Genomic DNA, 21,860 nt, shown 5'->3' with positions numbered 1-21,860 from the left:
TCTGGCACCAAACAGGCTGGAAGGGCTCTGCTCCCTGCTAAGCAAAAGTGCCTCCAGCTCTGTCTCTGCTCAATTAGTCCTCAGACACTGTATGGAGACATTGCCCTGTGTGAGTGATAATATTACTGGTGCTGCTGGGTAAGCGCATGTGACTAGTGAAGCCACGGCCCATCCCTCCTGTGTAAAGGTCACTGGGTTCTTTCAGGTTGCCTGCGAGTGACTGGGAGGAACTATGTGGCTTTGCCTGTCAGGTGCCTGTAGCCTCATTACTTCACATGGGGAAAGTCTGGGTCGCTGTCACCGGATCACAACTCTGCACATCAGCCTCCAACAATCAGACTTGGGGACGGATTTAGCAAAATGTGAGATTAGAAGTCACCACAGAAAAATTCACCCACTTTCTATTCATTCCTATGAGATTTTTAGAGGCATATTTATCAATGGGAGGCAGAGATCACTGTCTGATAAATACACTTCTAAAAATTCCACAGGAAAGAGTTTTTTTTTTGTCCTGAGCTCTAATCTGACATTTTGATTAAATGTGAAATATCTGTGACCCCCCCCCCCCCAGCTGCTCCTACTTCATGGCCTGTAGTTACTGACTAGAAGCCACAAGTAACTCATTTGCTTTGGTAATTTAACTACCACTGTGACTTCAGGAGCAAAGGCCCCAATACATAAGTATGGCTAAAAAATGTCATCTATAGATCTGATCTGCTCCTTATCTGTTAGTGGGGGGCATGGGTCATTGGCGTGTTGTGGAGATGTGGGAGTTGTGACACAGGTACTGGGGGCATAGGCAGCACCCTGCCCTCACACTGCCCTATCATTGCCCTCACACTGCCATACTCGTGTCCTCCTATAACAAAAGTGCTGGATGGCTGCCCTGGACTTGAGGTGCAGACACTGACACACAAACACAAGCTGCATTTATTTATGATGAACTGTAAATACTAAACTTCCTGTGTTTTCATAGAACATCTGATTGGTTAGAAGGGCATCACATAGCAACCAGTAAGGCTCCATAGCAACAGCACTGGTGACTGCACAGAGGCTACACAAGACCCTGCTGGGGGGGACTGATTGATAAACAGTTTTTATATAATTTCTTACAGACAAGTGTGTGTGGGGGCAGTATGTTGTGCACTCGTGCGGGTGTATTTGATCAGTCTGCTGCTGCCCTCCAGCTACTGTGACACCAAAGTCCCGGCACTGAGAGTCTTTCCTATAAGGAGGGCTGCGCGGGTTCCCTCCTGACATGAGGCAGCTGAGCCCCAGCAGGTAAAGAGCCGAGTCCGCCTGACAGCGCTTCCCGCTGAGAGGGTTAAACCTGCAGCTGATACGGATCCCAGGCCCCGCCCCTCTGTGGCGTCAGTGAGGGGCGGGGAGGCGGGAGATACGGTATATATTGGAGTAGAGAAGGCGCAAGAGTAGAAGTCAGTGACAGCACAGAGAGAAGCGTGACAGAGAGCTTGACAGGCAGCAAATCCGCAGCAACGCTAGATCCTCTCTGCAGTCACTTAAGCGGCAGTCACATGAGCTCAGTGTCCATGAGCCTGGAGGCGCGCTGTCTGTCCCCCTATGCAGCCTGGTACATGGAGCCCACCAACTTCTACGAGCAGCGGTTGAGCGGCTCCCCCGCCCTGTGCAAGCCGAGAGGTCTGTGTGAGGAGCCCGAGACTGTTGTGGGCACTGGCGGGACCCTGGCGGAACTGAGCGCTGCCCCGGCCATGTATGATGACGAGAGCGCCATAGACTTCAGCTCGTACATCGACTCCATGGCCTCTGTCCCCAACCTGGAGCTGTGCAACGACGAGCTCTTCGCCGACCTCTTCAACTCCAGCAAAGCGGCGGGGGAGCGGCAGGAGGGAGACTACCTGATGAGCGGACTCCTAGCGGCACCTCACTGTCCTCCTGGCCCGGCCAAAGTGCAGCTCAAGCGAGAGCCCGAATGGAGCGACAGGTCCTCCTCTCTGCCCAATCAAATCGCAGCGTGTGCCCAGACCAGCATGAGCCTGCAGCCCACCCCTCCCACCTCCCCAGAGCCCAGCACCTCCGCCTGTCCCTCCCCGGCCGATTCCTCCGCTTCCTGCGGCAAAGACAGGACGGGCAAGAAGTGCCTGGATCGCTACAGCCCCGAGTACAGGCAGCGCCGGGAGCGCAACAACATCGCCGTGAGGAAGAGCCGCGACAAAGCCAAGAGGCGCAACACTGACATGCAACAGAAAATGCTCGAACTCTCCTCGGAGAACGAGAAACTGCACAAAAAGATAGAACTTCTCACCAGGGACTTGAGCAGCCTCCGGCACTACTTCAAACAGTTGCCCCCCTCCACCACCAGCTCCTTCCTGCCCAGTCTGACGGGAATCGACTGCCGGTAACCACGCCCCCTGCCCGGGACTTTATAACATCCTATACCTCATTCCACACGTGGCCCTCCAGTCACATGGGATCAGCTGGAGAGTCTCCCACAGCATCCTGGGACACTCGCTCCGCCCCCTCTTACAGACTGAGCCAAAGACTTGTGTTTCATAGAAATCTATATCATATATAAACTGTTTAGTGCAATAAGAAGACAAACACGAGGTATTGCCAGTGGCTAGTGCCCTGTGGGAAAAGGGAAGAGACGCGGGCCTCATCTTAACCCCTTTAGTGCCAGAGTTTGTGCATCTCGGCCATGGCAGGTGTAGGGAGGAGTTTGTGCTCTCTGGGCTTCACCCCTGTGTATAATTAATACATAATTCACTCTTCACCTGCCGCTGGCCTGTGTTGCACCTCCTGCTCCAGCATTTAAGGTGTTGAATAAGGGCTGGCCATGCTGGGGCCCTCTGGCTTCTGAGCAGCAGCTCTGTGCCCTCACTGGTGCATTGTGGGGGTTGTAGTTCAGCAGCCAGAGTGCTAGCATTGGATTATGAAGTGTTCACAACTGGGCTTGAATCAGTCACTCAGGACAAGGGCTGCCCATGTGTTGCATTTGTAATCATTCTAACATGCTGGATACACCCTTACTGCTTCATTCATCTCTTTCTCTGCAGTAAGGGCCAACTCAAAGGTACAAAAGCTGCAGCATTAATCAGCATAGCAATAAGACACTAGTGAGTGCAGCAGTAGTGCAAGAAGCTTGTAGTACCTCAGCCGTGTGCAACTGCAACTCCCACAATGCTCATGGGAAGTGACTGAGGGACTACAAGCTGATCTGTCGAAGGGCTTTGCATTTCTTGTTATCCGCTTACATGCTGGCTACCAGTCTTGTTCATTGCTTGACTAGCTGTCATTAGCCCCTGGGATAAGGACTGGGCCAGAAGCATTGGAAGTGCAGTTGTGAATGGGATAACTGCAAGTACTGTATGAGTGAGGGCAGTGCCAGTGTGTGGGTCTGTGCTGGCTGCACTTTCTATTGTTCTACTTACCAAGGGCAGCTGAACATGTACAACAGAGATATATATATATATGTGTGTATTTTCTCTCCACTAAAGTATAAACAAAGCTAAAACATTTCCCCTTTATCCCCCCGACTTCCTTAAATTATTTTTGTAATGTAGTTTTTTCTGTATTCTTACTGACGCAGCTATGGTACATTTGTATAATGATTTCCCAGAGACGAGCCTTTGTATTGTAGATAATAGGGACAGAGAAATGAGCATGCTCAGTTTTTTTTTTTTATATGATCATTTTTACAGCATTTTTAATATGAATAATAAAAAAAAAAAAAAAACAATTTCTGCTGGTTTACTTTCATTTATTTGCAGTAGAATTTGGGAGGGTTCTGGGGGTGGGAGGCAGCACAAACACTCATTCAGTATATGGGAATATGCTCACATACTTACTGGCCTCTCATGGGTTAAACATCTGTAACGCAACAAATCACACAGTTTTAGTTGCCATTGTTTTGACCAGGGGTTTCTGCATCGTGCCATTGACTAATATATGGCAATGCAAGGGAAATATTCAATGAATTGGAAGCTCCTACGTGTAGCATTTGCATATATACTCTTATTTTATAGGCTGCTGCACAATTCTGCCTTTTGTAAGTTTGCTGAGAGCAGCAAGATGAAGAGCATTGGCAAATCACCTTTGATGTAGGATGATATTTTAAGATAATTTGCAATTGGTCTTCATTTATTATGGGGTTTGAATCATTTTGCTTTATGTTCAGCAGCTATCCAGATGGGAATTTCATTGGTTATCTAGTTGCTAGGATCCAATTCACCTTAGCAACCAGGCAGTGGTTTAATAAAGAAACCGGAAGATAAATAGCAGGGGGCCGGAATATGAAGATAATGAAAGGAGTTGTTCACCTTTAAATTAACTTTTACTATGATGTAGAGAGGGATAATCAGACAATTTGCAATTGGTTTTCATTTTTTATTTTTTTTTAGTTATTTAGCTTTTTATTCAGCAGCTCTGCAGTTTGCAATTTCAGCAATCTGGTTGCTAGGGTCAACATTACCATAGCTACCATGTACTGATTTTAATAAGAGACTGGAATATGAATTGCGGAGGGCCTGAATAGGAAAAGCATCAATCACAATCAATGTGTTGCCTTACAGAGCATCCGTTTTTTTTTTTAGATCAGGTCAGTTTAAAAAAAGGAAATTAAAAAGGAAAAAATGAAGTCCAATTGAAAAGTTGCTTAGAATTCACCATTTGATAACATACTAAAAATGAACTCAAAGGTGAACCATCCCTTTAATACACAGTAACTAACAGTGGCATTTTTTGGCTCCTGTGACCCTTCCCCCATTTGGAAAGGGACGGAAGGCAAATTCTATGAAAAAATAAAGACCAGAAGAAAATTGAAGAATAGGAATTATTTAACATAATACAAGTTAAACAACCACATTTAAGAATACAGATGTAGATTTTCATTGGGCCGGACATATATTCATTTCCTTGGGCTACCATTCCTTATAGTAATATCCACAAATTCCCATAGAAAAAAAAGGCAGTTTCACTTTGAAAGGCTGCCCTGCCCTTGTTCTATTAATGCCCTTCAGTCCCTGTGGCTGCTGGACTACGTCTGTCTGTCTGTCCAGAGACTGCACTCTCAATATAATACAACTCCAGACAGTACAATATACATAACGGAGGCAATGTCTCACACAACCAATGTATTACACATGTCCATTTTTTTTTTTAACTAGAGACATTAATAAAAACTAAATGGTGGTCAAAGCCCCCGTGGGCAAGTGTTCTCCCCTAGAGACATGTAAGTAACCATGCTGGGCCCTTGCAGGGCTAAAGTCTAACTTTATTCTACCACTGGCCAAGCCTTGTTATGTGCATGGGGCAGTCGGTTTATATTCGACATGGTTAACTAATAACTATAAGACAAAGTCCAGGCTGTTTATACAGCTGAGGCACCATTCAGTTTGCTTTCCACAGAGAGATTTGCTCCAGCTCCACAGATCTGCTCAGTTGGCTGCTTACACATTGGATGTAGCAGCTCAATGGTCCCACCTTCATTCCTAGTACGTTGCTCACCTCATAACTCTATAGAGATAAAGAGAGAGTCATGTGTGCTGAGCAAACAGTCCTGTACATGGTGTTCTAAGTGGCACATAACTAGCAGATAACAATCAGGAGGCAAGGTCCTCTCCCACTTTATAACCTTTTTATGATCCAGTCACTTATGTACAGGTAAGGGGCAAATCACAATGCTATTACAGCCTCTGTCTGCTCCTGATAAGCCAATATAATATTTCATTTGTGTGTGCCATATCTTTGCCTATTGCACTATTCATTTTATATGACTTACTGATCTATATTGTGCTGGGCTGTAAAGATTATAAAGATATCAGCCTTGGTGACGGGTTATCATTCATAGATCCCTTCTTTCCCATTAATCTGCAGTCCCGACACCTATTCTTATCCAGTACAAAAACTGCAACTATTAGGACCTCCCTAGAGAAGGACAAGGTGTTTCAGGGTCATAATGTCTCAGGTTTTAGCTGTACATTCAGGAAGCAGTCTGTGTAATACAGAGGTGTAATACAGAGGTGTAATATCAAGCGGATATTAGCTGAGTCAAAGTAACAAAAAAGTGGGGTAAAGGGCATATAATTAACTCATTCACTGTCCCTCATTGTGCCAATTCCATCTATCAGTGTGTGTAAGGCAGTGTCGGACTGGAATACCAGGGGCCCACCCAAAAACCTTAGACCAGGGGCCCACCAAACAACCTTAGATCAGAGGCCCACTCTCAGTACTATTATAATTCCTCTCCTCACTCACGCCTTTTTTCTCCTATTTTCTTTACATGCAATAATCTATAATTCCATCTATTTGTTCTCATAGGAATGGCCATGAAATAGGCCAAATGTTTAGAAGCAGGAGGGTCCACTGACATCTGGGCCCCCCGGCAGTTTTCCTGGTATCCCTGTGGGCCAGTCCGACACTGGTGTAAGGTGTTGTAACAAGGCAGAACCAGAATTTGTGTAAAAGTATTATGTTTTTTTTTTTCTATAATTCAATAGCTGTTGAGACAACATGATATTAGTTTATAGAAAAGGTCCATATCCAGAGAAGGGCCATACTACTGCATTCTGTAGGTTACTACTGTGAGGTAAGGAATGTAATAACACATGATAATTTACTCTAAGTCTACCAATATATAGCAACCAGGAAGGTGTTTCTGTTCATTACTATCACTGCAGTAGTCCAGTAAATGCTATGCTGGTTGCTACAGGTTACTAGACCCGGAGGAAACTTTGTACTTGTTCTGACATTTCTACCCATGTCTTCAATGTGAGCATAATGGAGTGTGGACCATAAATACATTCAGCTAACCCACCTACTCTTGATATCTATATATCTTTATAGACCAGTGTTTACACATTTATAATGGTACATACCCCATCTTCACTGGGGCTCGATCTCAGGAGAAGTGAAATGGTTTCTTGCTGCAACTGTGGAGACATGACAAGATGGCACATTACACAGTTTATGGGATCATGTAACCCTATTATACACTGTAAGCAAAGGAGTATTTCACTAATCATATACAGGCATAAAGGCTACAGTCCAAACATGTAACTCTACTAACATCCCTTTTTAATGTACTGTAGTGGCAGTAAAAATAGAATTACACAGAGCTACAATAATAGTCACTGATAATGTCATCACTAGGAGCAGATTTATCCTTTGATATATTGTTCCTTTGCAAATTCTTATTGTGTATTTTTATTCAATTATAATACGCAAGAACCATGAATATCCTGTATAATATCCTTATAAGCGGCGCTTATTGATGTAATCGGTTATAATCGGAGCTTAGTGATGTCATTTCTGTCACGTGACTCACAAACTTGTGTATTATAATAAATAAAGTACCCCCGTTGCAAAATATAAGGATATTAGAAGTCACCTCGGAGTTCCATGACCTGCATAAAATGTTAAATGTTCGTGGAACTTCTCAGTAAATTATACCTTATATTTTACAAGAGGGGGTACTTTCACTACTGACTTTCACTACTCACTTTCACTTTTCACTGTATAAACACAGTCAGTTAGTTGAGATTTCAGTGTAGCTCAGACAACTATCAGTGTTATGGTCATGCAGGAAATCACGTGTTACCAACAGGCTCTGATGTCACTTGTAGATGATAAGTTACTTCTGACCCCACAGAGAGCTTTTACTGCATATAAGTGCCTTTAGGGTAAGGCCACACTGGGCGTTTTGGGCAGGCTTGATCACCTGGCGACTAATAGCCTCGTCTTTGCGGCGACCAATCTCCCCAAACGCTTTCCCTCACTCTGTGCTGGCTAAAATGAAAAAATGCCGGCGCTAATCACACGCGGCGGTTTGTTTTCCGAAGTTGGAAACTTCAGGCTACTTCCGAAAACTAAATCGCCGCATGTGATTAGCGCCGGCGTTTTTTCATTTTAGCCGGGGGAGAGTGAGGGAAGGCGTTTGGGGAGATTGGTCGCCGCAAAGATGAGGTGATTAGTCGCCAGGCGACCAAATCTCCTCAAAACGCCCAGTGTGGCCTTACCCTACTTATATTTGCAAGCACTTGCCACTTAAAATATGATAAGGCTTATATATGAAGCATGGTGCTAAGTGCAGTTTATATATATATATATATATATATATATATAGGATCAGTAGAAGCAGAAGGTTCCATCTTTACTAACCTTAATTCTCACCGTACACCCTGGCATGGACTCACAGCGCAGGAACACTTCCATTTGCATCCTGGTATCCGTATTGTTTATACACTGGCAGCACTGACAGCAGAAATATGCTTCTCTGTGTGAAGGAGAAAACAACGGATCAAAGATTTGAAACATATCTCTTAAACCGAGAGCTAGATATTGTAATGAAAAAACAAGAATACATTTTGTCAAGTAAAAACCGATTATATAGTAAAACGTTTGCAAATAGAAACCGTAAGTGTTGGATCATTTTCTGTTTGAATTATAAATATATTTTATAGAGAATCAAAGATCGGCCTGTATATATAGACCTTTCCTTTGGCCAAAGTAATGTTAATGTGCAGAAAAGGATTTTTTTTTTAATTATAGTGAAAATGGTGAAGTTGTGGAATTCCTTCTCTGAAGCGGTTACATTCCCACATACAACATATTACTTTAATGACAGAATGCAAAGCTTTTTATATTAATACTACTGATCCAGGGACAGATTGGCATTTTGGAGGATGAAAAAAACACTGTAATGTGAATTAAAGTGATTCTGTGTATGGTATATTAAAGTGACATACCTCTTTAGCTTGTTATAATCCACCAAGTTGGGAAGGCATGCTGTTTAATGTTAGGGCTGTTTTCTGTCGCCTTAAAGGGATACTGTCATGGGAAAACATGTTTTTTTCAAAAAGCATTAGTTAATAGTGCTGCTCCAGCAGACTTCTGCACTGAAATCCATTTCTCAAAAGAGCAAACTGATTTTTTTTATATTCAATTTTGAAATCTGACATGGGGCTAGACATATTGTCAGTTTCCCAGCTGCCCCAGTCATGTGACTTGTGCCTGCACTTTAGGATGGAACAACTTTCTGGCAGGCTGTTATTTCTCCTACTTAATGTAACTGAATCAGTCTCAGTGGAACTTGGCTTTTACTATTGAGCGTTGCTTTTAGATCTACCAGGCAGATTTAATCTTGGGTTAGGGAGCTGCTATCTGGTTACCTTCCCATTGCTCTTTTGTTAAACTGCTGGGGGGGGGGTGGAAGGGAGGGGTGATATCACTCCAACTTGCAGTACAGCAGTAAAGAGTGACTGAAGTTTATCAGAGCACAAGTCACATGACTGGGGGGCAGCTGGGAAACTGACAATATGTCTAGCCCCATGTCAGATTTCAAAATTGAATATAAAAAAAATCAGTTTGCTCTTTTGAGAAATGGATTTCAGTGCAGAATTCTGCTATTAACTGTCATTGTTTTCCAATGACAGTATCCCTTTAAGCAGGCCATAGACGCAAAGATTTGATCGTACAAATTTTCTGTTTCGTATGATTTTCGAGCCGTGTGTGGAGTGTCCTGACATTTTTCGTGCCATGACGATCGATCGTTCAGTTGATTGGACAAATTAGAAAATTTCTGTCGGCTACCGATAATATCTCTGCATATATTGCTGATATCAGTGGGAGACTGTCACCAGCTTCTGTCGGACATAACTTTCGTACAATTGCTGTCAGGGGCAGAACAATGTCTGATCTGTTCTTTTACTACTTTATTTGATCTGAATGGTTAGTGGCTGGTCAGGAGATGACACTGAACAATCGTTCGTTCGATATGAAGGTAAACACGTCTATGACCAGCTTAAGGCCTATACTAGATTTCCCAGACCTTTCTTTTCCCTGTGTCTAATACTACTTTACAGAAAGTCTACAGAAAGTTCAGCAGCTCTGTGTAAAAAGACAGATTACCTTTCATGAAAAATCTGAGCAGCTGAGCCTTACCTCCTCTTATCAGAACGCTGTAACTTGTTGCTCCCACACCGACTGCAAACTGGCCATGAATATGCCGATTCCTCATTTACGCCAATAATTATACCTAGTGATAAAAATGATTTTTTTTTTTAAACATGGTACTTTGAAAACTTGTTGCCTTTTTTTCTTCTTTCTCTAGCTTCTTCTAGGAAAGACGAAGAAAGTACAACGTATAGTTTGTACAGATCTTATCCAGAAACCTGGTATCCAGAATGGGAATTACTGGAACGGCAGCCATTTATTCTTAACATATTTGTAAATATGCAAACAATGTTCTCTGCACACTGTACAGTGTATGGAAAGCAACATTGCAGCTCGTCCTTTGGGTGATGGAAAACTGGGTGCTTTGTCAGCTGTGGGAAATCACGCCTCATACGGATGATAAAGCACCCCAAAACTACCTTTGCATTATGGTGGATGGGAATTACCATGAGTAAAACTACTGAACAGCGTAATGTCTGAAAATGCCTTCATTTGCAATGCCTATCAAATACGTGATTCAAACATTTTGTCCAAGGTGGTTCTCATTCTCCTCAATGGAAAGGTATTCTTAGGAGTTTTGCTGACTGCGGGGAGAGCAGATTTCAGGGGACGACAAAGCTCCCCTTGTAAAATCACTTTTATAAATAGAGATAGAAAGAAAAGGTTAATCCCTAATAACATCTCTTTAAAGGGGTGGTTCACCTTTAAGTTAACTTTTAGAATGTTATAGAATGACTTATTCTAAGCAACTTTTTAAATTGGTCTTCATTATTTATTTATTTTTTTATAGTTTTTGATTTATTTGCCTTCTTCTGCTGACTCTTTCCAGCTTTCAAATGGGGTTCACTTACCCAATCTAAAAAAAAAATACTCTGTAAGGATACACTTGTATTGTTATTGCTATTTTTAATTATCGTTCTATTCAGGTCCTCTCCTGTTCATATTCCAGTTTTTTATGCAAATCAATGAATGGTTGCTAGGGTAATTCGCACCCTAGCAATCAGACTTCTGAAACTGCAAACTGGTGAGCTTCTGAATAAAAATCTAAATAACTCAAAAGCAGCACATAAAAAATGAAAACCAACAGCATATTGTCTCAGAATATCACTCTCTACATCTTACTAAAAGTTAACTCAAAGGTGAACAACTGAATAAATATTAGTATTCTGTTTTGAGAACCAGAAGAGGAAAGCCGCTCCTGTCTATATGTGTATTTATATATATTAAAAAAGCCCTGTTCTTTTAAGAGAGACAGCCTGTTCCGAAGTTGAGGTAAACAGCACACTTGACCTGACAAGTATTCCACGGGTTCACAGACCCAGAAGAACCGGAAATCTTAACAGTTTTCAAAAAAAAAAACTAAAACTGACAGATATTTGTTTAACTGCATTTGTCTAAGGGAGACAGTTAACTTTCCATGTCATGAACTGGTATTTGAGAACAAGGCATCCATGAAAGGTGAAACCAAACAGTCAGATGACTCCACATACCGAGCATCTCAGATTAGGAGTGCATATTTCCTTATAACTCATTAAAGAACGAAAAGGAAATTGTTTCACTTTGCTATTTGATTTCTCTATTTGCTGCTTTTCCTTCACTTTATTCTTGGTATTTCCTCCTCCGCAGGAGTGTTTCAGAAGGGTGTGTGCAGGAGGCTGCTCTGCAGTAAAGGCACGCTGAATAAACTGAGCCTCGACACACAGGCATCAACATGCTGGCCTATTGTATTATCTGTGTGACAAGTGAACTCTGACACACAAATAATAAGTGGGCTCTTAAACAAGAAACCTGAATAACAAGAGGGGTTGCTTGGAAAACAATAGTGTAGTTGTTTTATTGATGATGCTGCCCTATACGGTGCTAGAACACCTATCAGCAGGCACATGACAGCGGGGTCCTGGGCCGTTAAAGGGTCTGCTGTATGATAGTGTCTCTCTCCAGCCACTTGCCGACATTGGTTCTATAACTAGTCAAGAAAAAGATATAACGTTGGCTAAGTAACGGAATTCAATCCACAGAACCTCAAGAAAATATATCATAAAAATATACCCCTAAAGTAAAGATATTACAAGTCACTGAGAAGTTCTGTCATCATATACAAGGCCATGCACTTTTATGTAGGTCACAGAAGTCCAAGGCCATTATCACTGGTGACTTGCGGGCAAATACATCAGCAGGCTGGAGGATTTTTCAAATATCCAATATTTTAAATACAGGCAATGGAGGGCCATCTCCAGCAGTTTCCACTGTGGGTGGGTGCATATCTATAAAGTACAGTCCATGGACAGCATTGGGATTTCTGCATAGAAGATATGAAAAGCACCTTCTGACATCAGAACACAACATTTATAAGGATATGACTGACAGATTAGTACATACTGTATATACAATATGTACAAACTGTCTATTATCATGGCATACAATACATAAAAGCAAAGAATAACCTGTAATATGTTTCCTTAAGAGCCATAAATATCCTATAAATGATATCCTTATAAAAACTTAGTGATGTCATCGGTTATAATCGGAGCTTAGTGATGTAACTTCTGTCACATGACTCACTGCAACGTGTGTATTATAATAAATAAAGTACCCCCTGTTGCAAAATATAAGAATATTAGAAGTCACCTCAGAGTTCCATGACTTGTATAAAAACACTCAACCTTCGGCCTTGTGCTTTTATATGGTCATGGAACTCCACTGTAACTTATATCTTTATATTTTACAAGCGGGGGTATCTTTTTCACTCTATTAACAGTGCTCAGGGATGTCACCAGATTTCTTGTGCTGCTTAACCTGTACACGTGCAGCTTTCTGCCTCTTTTCAGTGGACAAACTGGCATAACTGACACCGTCAGCAACAAAACGAGGCTAAAATTTATTTTATTACATTTTCATTTATTTTCTTTCTATTTAGTTCCTCTTCTATCCCAGTCTCTTGTTCAACAACTACGGTACAAAACTGAATATTACTTGAGCAAAAAAAAAAAAAAAAATGATACAAAAATCATAAAAAAATAAAGACCAATTATCTAAGAATAATCATTTCTACTTCATACTAAAAGTTAATCTGAAGTTGAACTACTCCTTTAATGGTGGTGGCCCTGGTTGAAATCCCAGCTATTTGTAACAAACTTTGCTCGATCACAGCAGTGCTAGTATGCGATGCATAGTCACTCCCAGGCTGTGCGGGGAAATATCGATCACTTCAAAGGCAGGGAGATATCTTCCTGTACATCCGCAGCCAAACACTATGTGCTCCATCATGAATCTGCTGAAGTCATCACATCTGGTGCACACTGGGCTCCGAGTAGGCTGGCTCTGTACATACTGTGTGAGTGCCGCAGAGTGTTGCAAGGATCAGAAATGGGAGTCTTACTTTTAATGTATTCTGCTTCATATCCATTAGGTCAGTTTAGGTTTTTTTTCCTGCCACCCCCACTAAAGTAAATGGGAACGTATATGTGGTATGCAGAAAGAATTTAATGCCCCATAGCCCCAAATCTTCCTTAATCTACCAGATTGAGCCATGGCATCAACAGCTGACTCAGCTGCCAACCTCAGCTGTAAGATGCTGTTCTTTATTAAAAAAAAAAAAACAAATTAAGTAGAGCCCAGAATCTCTCAAAAGAGCATGTTATATACATTTTATATTATTCCCGAGAATTTACATATATAGTGCTGTGCAGTCAATAGCGGCCTATTAAAATCACAACACAATGTATAAAGCACTATGGCTTGTGCCAGTTATTAGCAAATCTCACCGTTCACTGAGCACAAGGAGTTAGCTTGGCTTGCACAATCCAGATCATCTAGTCGGACAGGGTCAGTCACTTCTTTAACTCCAGAAGCAGAGGATAAAAGGGGCTTTTGTAAGGAGAGAACTGTGCGCTCAACACAAATGATCCGTCCTGCCAGTAATACAGTTTCAATCATTCAAACAAAGAAAAGTTTCACTTGATCCAAACAAATATGTGCTATAAATATACTGGCTCATAGAGATGAATAGAAAGATGGACATAAAGCAAGACTAACCAAGTGAAACATTTAGAGGTTAACTGCACATTTTATATGTGGCCTTACTAGTGCATTGTTAAAGGAAAACTATACCCCCAAAATGAATACTTAAGCAACAGATAGTTTATATCAAATTGAATGACATATTAAAGAATCTTACCAAACTGGAATATATATTTACATAAATATTGCCCTTTTACATCTCTTGCCTTGAACCACCATTTCGTGACTCTATCTGTGCTGCCTCAGAGATCACCTGACCAGAAATACTACAACACTAACTGTAACAGGAAGAAGTGAGGAAGCAAAAGGCAGAACTCTGTCTGTTAATTGGCTCATGTGACCTTACATGTGGTTTGTATGTGTGCACAGTGAATCTTACGATCTCAGGGGACGGCCCTTATTTTTTAAAATGGCAATTTTCTATTTATGATTACCCAATGGCACATACTACTAAAAAAGTATATTATTATGATAAGTGTTCATTTACATGAAGCAGGGTTTTACACATGAGCTGTTTTACTCAGTATATTTTAATAGAGACCTACATTGTTTGGGGGGTATAGTTTTCCTTTAAGGGAAAGAACAAACCTCTCCCCCAGTGAATGTATACCCCTATTAATACAGGACAAAGCCTAGCTGGTTCTTCCTGCTGCTGACATTGCTTGCTACAGTATTACCACAAGTGCTCCTAGATCATTCTCTATAAAGGATCTGTTCAATGGGGTTTAGAGCACAGCAGAGGTTTAACACCTCACTGCATTATTTATCCCCCAAAAATTAACAGGCATAGCATTTAATGTAATGCAAGTTCCAGCTCAGAAAAGCTCTTTTCTGAGCTGGAATGGTTCAATGGTTCTACATAGTTTTGTGTCATCAGCAACCATAATATTACTTTTAATTCCCTCCTCTAAGTCATTGATCAACAGATTAACTATGTGGGCCCATTAGCATACCCTGTGGTACTCTGCTTAGAACCACAGACCAATCAGAAATAAGTACTATGATTCTTCAGGCAGTTCTCTGCCCAACTTTCTTGTTACTATAAAATACACACATATTTGACATGATTACTGCTTATAATGATATTCCCCTGGATATAATCTTAATTGTGATCCCAGTAGACTCAATATCTCCACCCCTACACACATTATTTCACTACCTGTATTTATAAAGGAGTGAACAGTAGCATAGATCTTACCATTTTCTCTAACAGCATCTTTGAAGCAGAGAGCACATGGTGACTTATTGCACAGTGCTTGAAGAACCGTATTATCCAGAAGACAAGAAGGCGAGATGCACACAGAGAGTGCTTGCGGAGCAGCAGAGCTTACAGGTTCCTCCTGCAGAGTACTATCAATCACAAATATCCACATCTCTTTTTGGGGAGCAGAGTTTCTGCTAATCTGTTAATATCAAAAGAATACCATTAAATATTCCATATGGCTCCGGGTATCAAGAAATAGTCATTGTAACTTTCGCGAAAATGAAAATTTAATATAAGCTTCCTCATACCGAAATACGAAACTTTACGATTGTAAATGCAATCAATTAAATATTCTGCATCGTTTCTGAAATAATCAAGTTTATGTTCGCTATCGCTGACTCAGCATCTGTTTCTCCTCATTCTGTCTTCATGCAGCAGTTGGGTGTCAGATATTCATTGACAGTTAGATCCAATATATCTTAAAGGGGGGGCTTCCTTTCCTAGCAGATGTATTAGAGCTCACTCAAATAACTGATTCCAGTAAAAACAAAATCTAACAAAATAACTGGCTTTTGCACAAATTCTGCATGTAGAGAGACATGTCTGGTGATTTTAATAGAGTGAGCTCTAATACATCTTCTAGGCAAAAGGATCCCCCCCCATAAGATATATTGGATACAGGGCCGGAACTAGGGGTAGGCAGAGTAGGCACGTGCCAAGGGCGCAAAGCTTGGGGGCGCCAGGCACGTACTACCTCTGCCTGCTACCCCTTGTCCTGTCCCCTCTCCGCTCTTTGCTGACCGTCCACTTCCAAGTTGATTTGCCAAATGAGTGTCAACCGGCGCATGCGCGCGAGCAGGTACTCGCGCCTGTTCGCACATGCTCACGAGCATCCAATAGACGCTAGCGAGCATGTCCTGTCGGTGTCACAAAGTGGCCGGCTTGGCACAGCTTCTCTCTTTTGATCAGCGGTGTTTCTGGGGCATGATTTCTTCATTGGTGTCAGAGTGGGGTCCATCGCTAAAGTGGTGATACGCAGGTTGACCCGTGTCCAACCCATAACTATCCTCTACCAACTCAATCTACATACTGTCATGACTTAAATACCCATAGGCACAGTATATAAGTGAAAAACCCTATAGAACCCCTCTGATCCACAAAATTTGGACTTGCTCGGTACAACACTAATACAAATACTGATTTTAGTACTGCGGGCAGAAGCACTCCCCATCTCCCTCTTGGCTCCTGCTGGCACAAGTACATATTTGGGGGCAATATTGTGAATTTTTTGGCTGCTGCTGGCACAGATACAGATTGGAGGCAATATGAGGCATTGGCTTCTGCTGGCTCAGGTACATGGGGCAATATGGTGGCTGTTGGCACAGGTAAACAGATGTTCGAGGCAATATCAGGGTCGGACTGGGGGGCCCAGGGCCCACCAGGACCACTATCCCACTACGACCTCCCCCTACCGTGACGTGGCGCTCTGCGCGCACACTTGTAGGAGCGTTCAGCGTGCATGCGTGAAGGCGGGCTCAGTGCATGCTCAGGTGTCATGGCAAAATTTTATTTTTTCTCGGTGGAATCCCAATTTGGGGAGATGGGGCATGGCCCGGCAGGGGGCCCATGAGGGTTGGGGGCCCATCGGGTTTTTCCCGGTTTCCCGCCAGGCCAGTCCCACACTGGGCAATATTGTGAATGTTTGGCTCCTGCTGGCACAAGTACATATTTGGGGGAAATATTGTGGATTTTTTGGCTACTGCTTGCACAGGTACAGATTGAGGGAAACAATATGATGGATATTTTGGGTTATGCTGGCACAGGTACAGATTGGAGATTTCGGGGCAATTTAATAGATTGACTGCCATTGGCACAGGTACAAATGGGGGCAACATGATGGCTGCTGGCACAGGTACATGGGGCAATATGAATGATAACTTGGGAAATGGTAATCAGGACTGGGTGGGGGCACTGATTGAAGCCCTTGCCTAGGGTGCCAAAATACCTTGGCCCGGCCCTGATTGGATCATTCATCTGATAAAGAGCCTTGAAAAGTGACTGGTCATGTAAGCTCTTCTTGTACTTGTTAATACTGGCAGAGACGCTATACATATAGCTATGACCTTATTTGATTGCAAATGGCTTGGGGGAACATTTAAGAAAAATATTTTCTACTTTCTACTAAAAGTTAAATAAAAATACACCTGTATTCTCCCAGGTTCCATAGATGAGAAGCAACTGCTACATTTCTGCACGACAGACAAGTTTGTATCATGTAGCAATAGTTTATGACAGATCATATATTAAAATATAGGAAAAAAAATTGCAAAAAAAAACAGGGACATTACGAATACATCACCATGCGGCAATTTTACTTACCTTTCCCAGGCAAGTAAACACCTGCTTAATTCAGGGTTTCCTTGGCCTTTACTACTGTGTTCATTTATACAATAGCATTCTAACAATCTGATTTGTGTTGGATCAAATGCTGTACTAATGAGCCCATAAGTTTGTTTCATACAATAATGTGTGTATGGGGACCTGCTGATCCTAACCGATATCCATTTACTACAGATATAGGCTTAAAGAATGCCATCCAATGTCAGCCAGGGCATGGTGTATTGGCAGATGAGGATATGAAGAGGAGCCGCAGCCTAGAGTCCTGCGCAGGTCCATTTTTTGGAACCCGTACCTGCAATCCGCAACCTGGACCCGCATTCTTACCCGCTTGGACCCGCGACCCGACTAGGGTTGCCACCTTTTAAAAATAAAATTACCGGCCAGTGGTGGGGCAGGCCGTGACACATAGGGGCGGAGCCGGCAGGCCGTGCCGCAAAAGGGGCGGGCCACAGTGTGGTGTCACAAAAGGGGCGGGGCCAAATCGCCAGAAGCCGAAGAAAGTTTTCATCAGCGGGCAAGGGATTTTGTAAATGGTATTACAAATTACCGGCAGCTACATTGACGGTAAATTTGTAAATGTGTTTTACTGGCTAGGCCAGTAAAATACCGGCCGGGTGGCAACCCTAGACCCTGACCCGCTGACCATCAAGAATCAGGAAGTGCTGTCATTGTAAACTGGAAGTGACATCATCGGAAGCAGACGTGATCAGAAAAAAGGAGTAAAAATCTCTACTGAGAAGACTCACAGAACCGCTGACCTGCGTTTATACCCACACCCGGAACTTCTACCGGCAGGGTACCGCAGGTTTTTGCGGGTAACCTGCGGGTACCCGCAGGTGCCTGACCCGCTGCAGGACTCTACCGCAACCCTTGAGAAATGACATTCATAATCAGGGAAACATTATGGGTCACTACAGGGAGAGGTGAGACATATAGTCTCCAGCCCATAACTATCTTTCATGGAGAAAAAATTACTTTCTGAAAATACATTCAGAATTTCAGCTAAAGCGTGACAAAAAAAGTCAGCAAAGTACAGGATCATTCTGTTTGCTGGACAGACATGCAAATCAAAATGTGACACTAAGCCAAGCCCCAGAGGCATAGAAGAGTCAGTTCAGCTATTTTCAGCTTTGTCTTGTTTAAAACAAACACAATGTATTTTTAGAGAAGAATGACATCGCCCCTAATAATATTTAAACAATTTAGGGAGGAAAAGGAATTTATTGCTACTTTAAAATCAATGTTCTGCAAAAAGTGAACAATGAGCACGGGACATTGATGTTTACATAAGCATTTGAATTTTTTAAATAAATATGCACAGGGATAAAGTGTACTATTCTAGGGCTTCTGGTGCACTTTAACATCGTATTACAGGTATGGGATAGGTTATCCAGAATGCTCAGGACCTGTGGCTTTCCAGATAATGGATCTTTCCATAATTTGGATCTTCATAGGTTAAGTCTACAAGAAAATTATGTAAACATGAAATAAACCCAATAAGCTGGTCTTGCTTCCAATAAGGATTAATTATATCTTAGTTTCAAGTACAAGTTACTTTTATAATTACAGAGAAAAAATAAATAATTTAAAAAAAAAAAATGATTATTTGGATAAAATGGAATCTATGGGAGACTGCCTTTCTGTAATTCAGAGCTTTCTGGATAACGGGTTTCCAGATAACAAATTCCATACCTGTAATGATATTTATTAAAGGGGTTGTTCACCTTTGAGTAAACTTTTAGTAAGAGTGATATTCTGAGACAATATGCTGTTGGTTTTCATTTTTTATGTGTGGTTTTTGAGTTTGCAGTTTCAGCAGTCTGATTGCTAGGGTCCAAATTACCCTAGCAACCATGCATGAATATGAATAGGAGAGGATCTGAACAGAAAGATGTGTTATTAAAAAGTAGCAATAACAATAAATGTGCAGCCTTATAGAGCATTTGGTTTTTTAGACTGGGTCAGTGACCCCCATTTGAAAGCTGGAAAGAGTCAGCAGAAAGAATTCAAAAACTATAAAAAATAAAGACCAAATTAAAAGTTGCTTAGAATTAGCCATTCTATAACATACTAATTAAAGACAGATGTTTATTATTACAGAGATCCAGCGCTCAGTTTGGAAACCAGTAACCTTAATGGCACACTCTTGGCAAGTAAATGATCGCTATAGTTCTTCCTTCTTTTTAATGCTTCCATTTATATTGCAATTTAACAACAGTCAAATGCTCTTGACAAACTCCATTACATTATATCCATTTGATTAAATTGCCACTTTTGGAATGTATTGTAAGCAGATCTTAGGAGCAATATGTTAGTATAAATAAATATATATATATTTTTGGTGGTACTGGTCCTCTGATCCCTCTTATTCGTCTGTTTGCTTTATAGCTATATGCGTAACAAAGGGCTAGTAATATTTTAAGCTTACACCGGTTTCCTTAAGAACCTGTAAATATCAACAGTCCAATTTAATATGAGAAAGGCTTTCATCCTATGTATGGCATTTGTATGTATAGCTATTTATATAGTGCCACATGAATATGCATCACTGTACAATTTTACAGAGTAGAAAGTACATACAAGGACGCCTGGACCAGACAAGATATGTTCTAATGCTCCAAAAGGTTGGATCTGACTTGCTTTTTGAAAATACTGAGTGTGTTCCTTATGGAGAAAGTCAGGAATAGAATCCCAGAGGGTAAGGAGTCTTTTTGAAAATACTGAGTGAGTGTTCCTTATGGAGAAATTCAGCAATAGAATACAAGTGGTAAGGAGTCGCACGGTATAAAAGTTTAGGATGAGAGATAGTGGTGGTTATGGTGAAATTTGACACAGTCCTTAGCTACCTTAAACCATTGTATCCTCAACAGGTTATCTGATATGCAAATGTGGTCCCTACAGGCAGTGGTATGGCTACATAATAAATTTATATTAAAGGCTTCTGGGGAAAAAAAACCCCACACAATTTTAATCAGTTCAGTATTACAGTAAATTATGTTTAAATGCTGACATAGTTTTGAAGGGTAATGGCACATGGTGCATTTTGACAGATGTCCCAGTACCCACCCCCATAAGATGATCAAAAACTTTATTACAAATGGAAGGGAATTCACCATTGAGAATGGTGGTGTCCAGCACTACGTCAATCCTCTTGCTGCTATCTTACAGATCCCGTTTTTCTTCTGTAACCCATGTTAAATCATTCTTGGACACGTTTGTTATAAACCATTGTAGAGCACTACGTGCTTTATAAATAAACGATGAGGTGATGATGATTTGGAGATTGTTGTGTAATTTTGGCTTCATGATAACAGTGTCCCTAAACATCATATAAGGACAGACAAGAACTATGTTTAAATCTTCCAGTTACAGTCATAGCTGGGCAAAATGGCAAGGACTCCCACCCCCAGCGGGGTGACAAGTGGGTGGTGCAGGCAGAATAAGAATGTGTCTAACACCCCCCATCCCATCACACCCTGGCCATGTGCCTTGTCTGCCCACCCCCAGTTCCAGCCCAGGAGCTAGATTGACACAGATCAGGTTGGAATCTCAGTGGAAGATATTTTGCATTATAATAGGGCTACTGGCTCGGGACAGTTTCATAAAGCAATAAATGTGTATATATATATATGTATACCTTTATTTTTAACGTAAAATTCCTCCCTCTTTATCTCTTCAATAGGGATGCACTGAATCCACTATTTTGGATTCGGCCGAACCCTTCGTGAAAGATTCAGCCTAATACCGAACCGAATCCTAATTTGCATATGCAAATTAGGGGTGGGAAGGGGAAACTTTTTTTACTTCCTTGTTTTGTGACAAAAAATCATGTGATTTTCCTCCCCGCCCCTAATTTGCATATGCAAATTAGGATCCGGAATTGGTCAGAAGGATTCGGCCGAATCCTAAGTTGGGCAACTTTGGGCGACTATTGAAAACTCATTGCCGCGTGTGCATTAGCGCAGACGATTTTGCACTGTAGCCTATGGGGGAAAAACACTAAGGCAGTTCGGGGAGATAGTCGCGCAAAAGACGTGGCGATAAGTCGCCAGGCGACAAAATCTCCCCGAATCTCCTCGTCTGGCCTTACCCTAACAGAGCCTATTCTTCTCTATGTAGCTTGTACTCATGGGGCTGTGCTGAATGCAGGCAGGCCACACCATGCAGCACGTTAATGCAAACTGCCACGGTTAAAATATATCAAACTCAAGTGCACAAAGTTGATTTGAAGGCAATTTGACACAATGACACCACTGACTTTTACCCACTACAACTTAAGACCCATGCAAATTAATTTTTAGGCCAC

General features: G+C 41.8%; 2 protein-coding genes across 2 annotated transcripts in view; one reads left to right on the top strand and one right to left on the bottom strand.

The window, feature by feature from the left end:
• The first annotated feature begins 1,442 nt into the window (after positions 1-1,442).
• On the top strand, positions 1,443-3,715 carry cebpd.L (CCAAT enhancer binding protein delta L homeolog). The gene has a single exon (NM_001089607.2). The coding sequence runs from the start codon at positions 1,536-1,538 to the stop codon at positions 2,379-2,381; it is 846 nt and encodes a 281-aa protein (NP_001083076.1). The 5' UTR covers positions 1,443-1,535; the 3' UTR covers positions 2,382-3,715.
• A 1,087-nt stretch (positions 3,716-4,802) lies between these two features.
• The window catches only part of spidr.L (scaffold protein involved in DNA repair L homeolog), a 205,376-nt gene continuing 188,318 nt past the window's right edge, over positions 4,803-21,860 (bottom strand). The window contains exons 15-20 of the mRNA XM_041566418.1: positions 15,149-15,353; positions 13,695-13,841; positions 9,919-10,012; positions 8,137-8,251; positions 6,855-6,908; positions 4,803-5,493 (exon numbers count right to left, since the gene is read on the bottom strand). Coding sequence (XP_041422352.1) covers positions 5,368-5,493; positions 6,855-6,908; positions 8,137-8,251; positions 9,919-10,012; positions 13,695-13,841; positions 15,149-15,353 — 741 coding nt within the window. The 3' untranslated portion in view covers positions 4,803-5,367. The remainder of the gene's footprint in view (positions 5,494-6,854; positions 6,909-8,136; positions 8,252-9,918; positions 10,013-13,694; positions 13,842-15,148; positions 15,354-21,860) is intronic.

This window comes from Xenopus laevis, chromosome 6L, assembly GCF_017654675.1.
Source record: "Xenopus laevis strain J_2021 chromosome 6L, Xenopus_laevis_v10.1, whole genome shotgun sequence".
NCBI classification, from domain to species: Eukaryota; Metazoa; Chordata; class Amphibia; order Anura; family Pipidae; genus Xenopus; species Xenopus laevis.
Note: the sequence above shows the minus strand (reverse complement) of the source record. Positions and strands in the feature narration are given on the sequence as shown.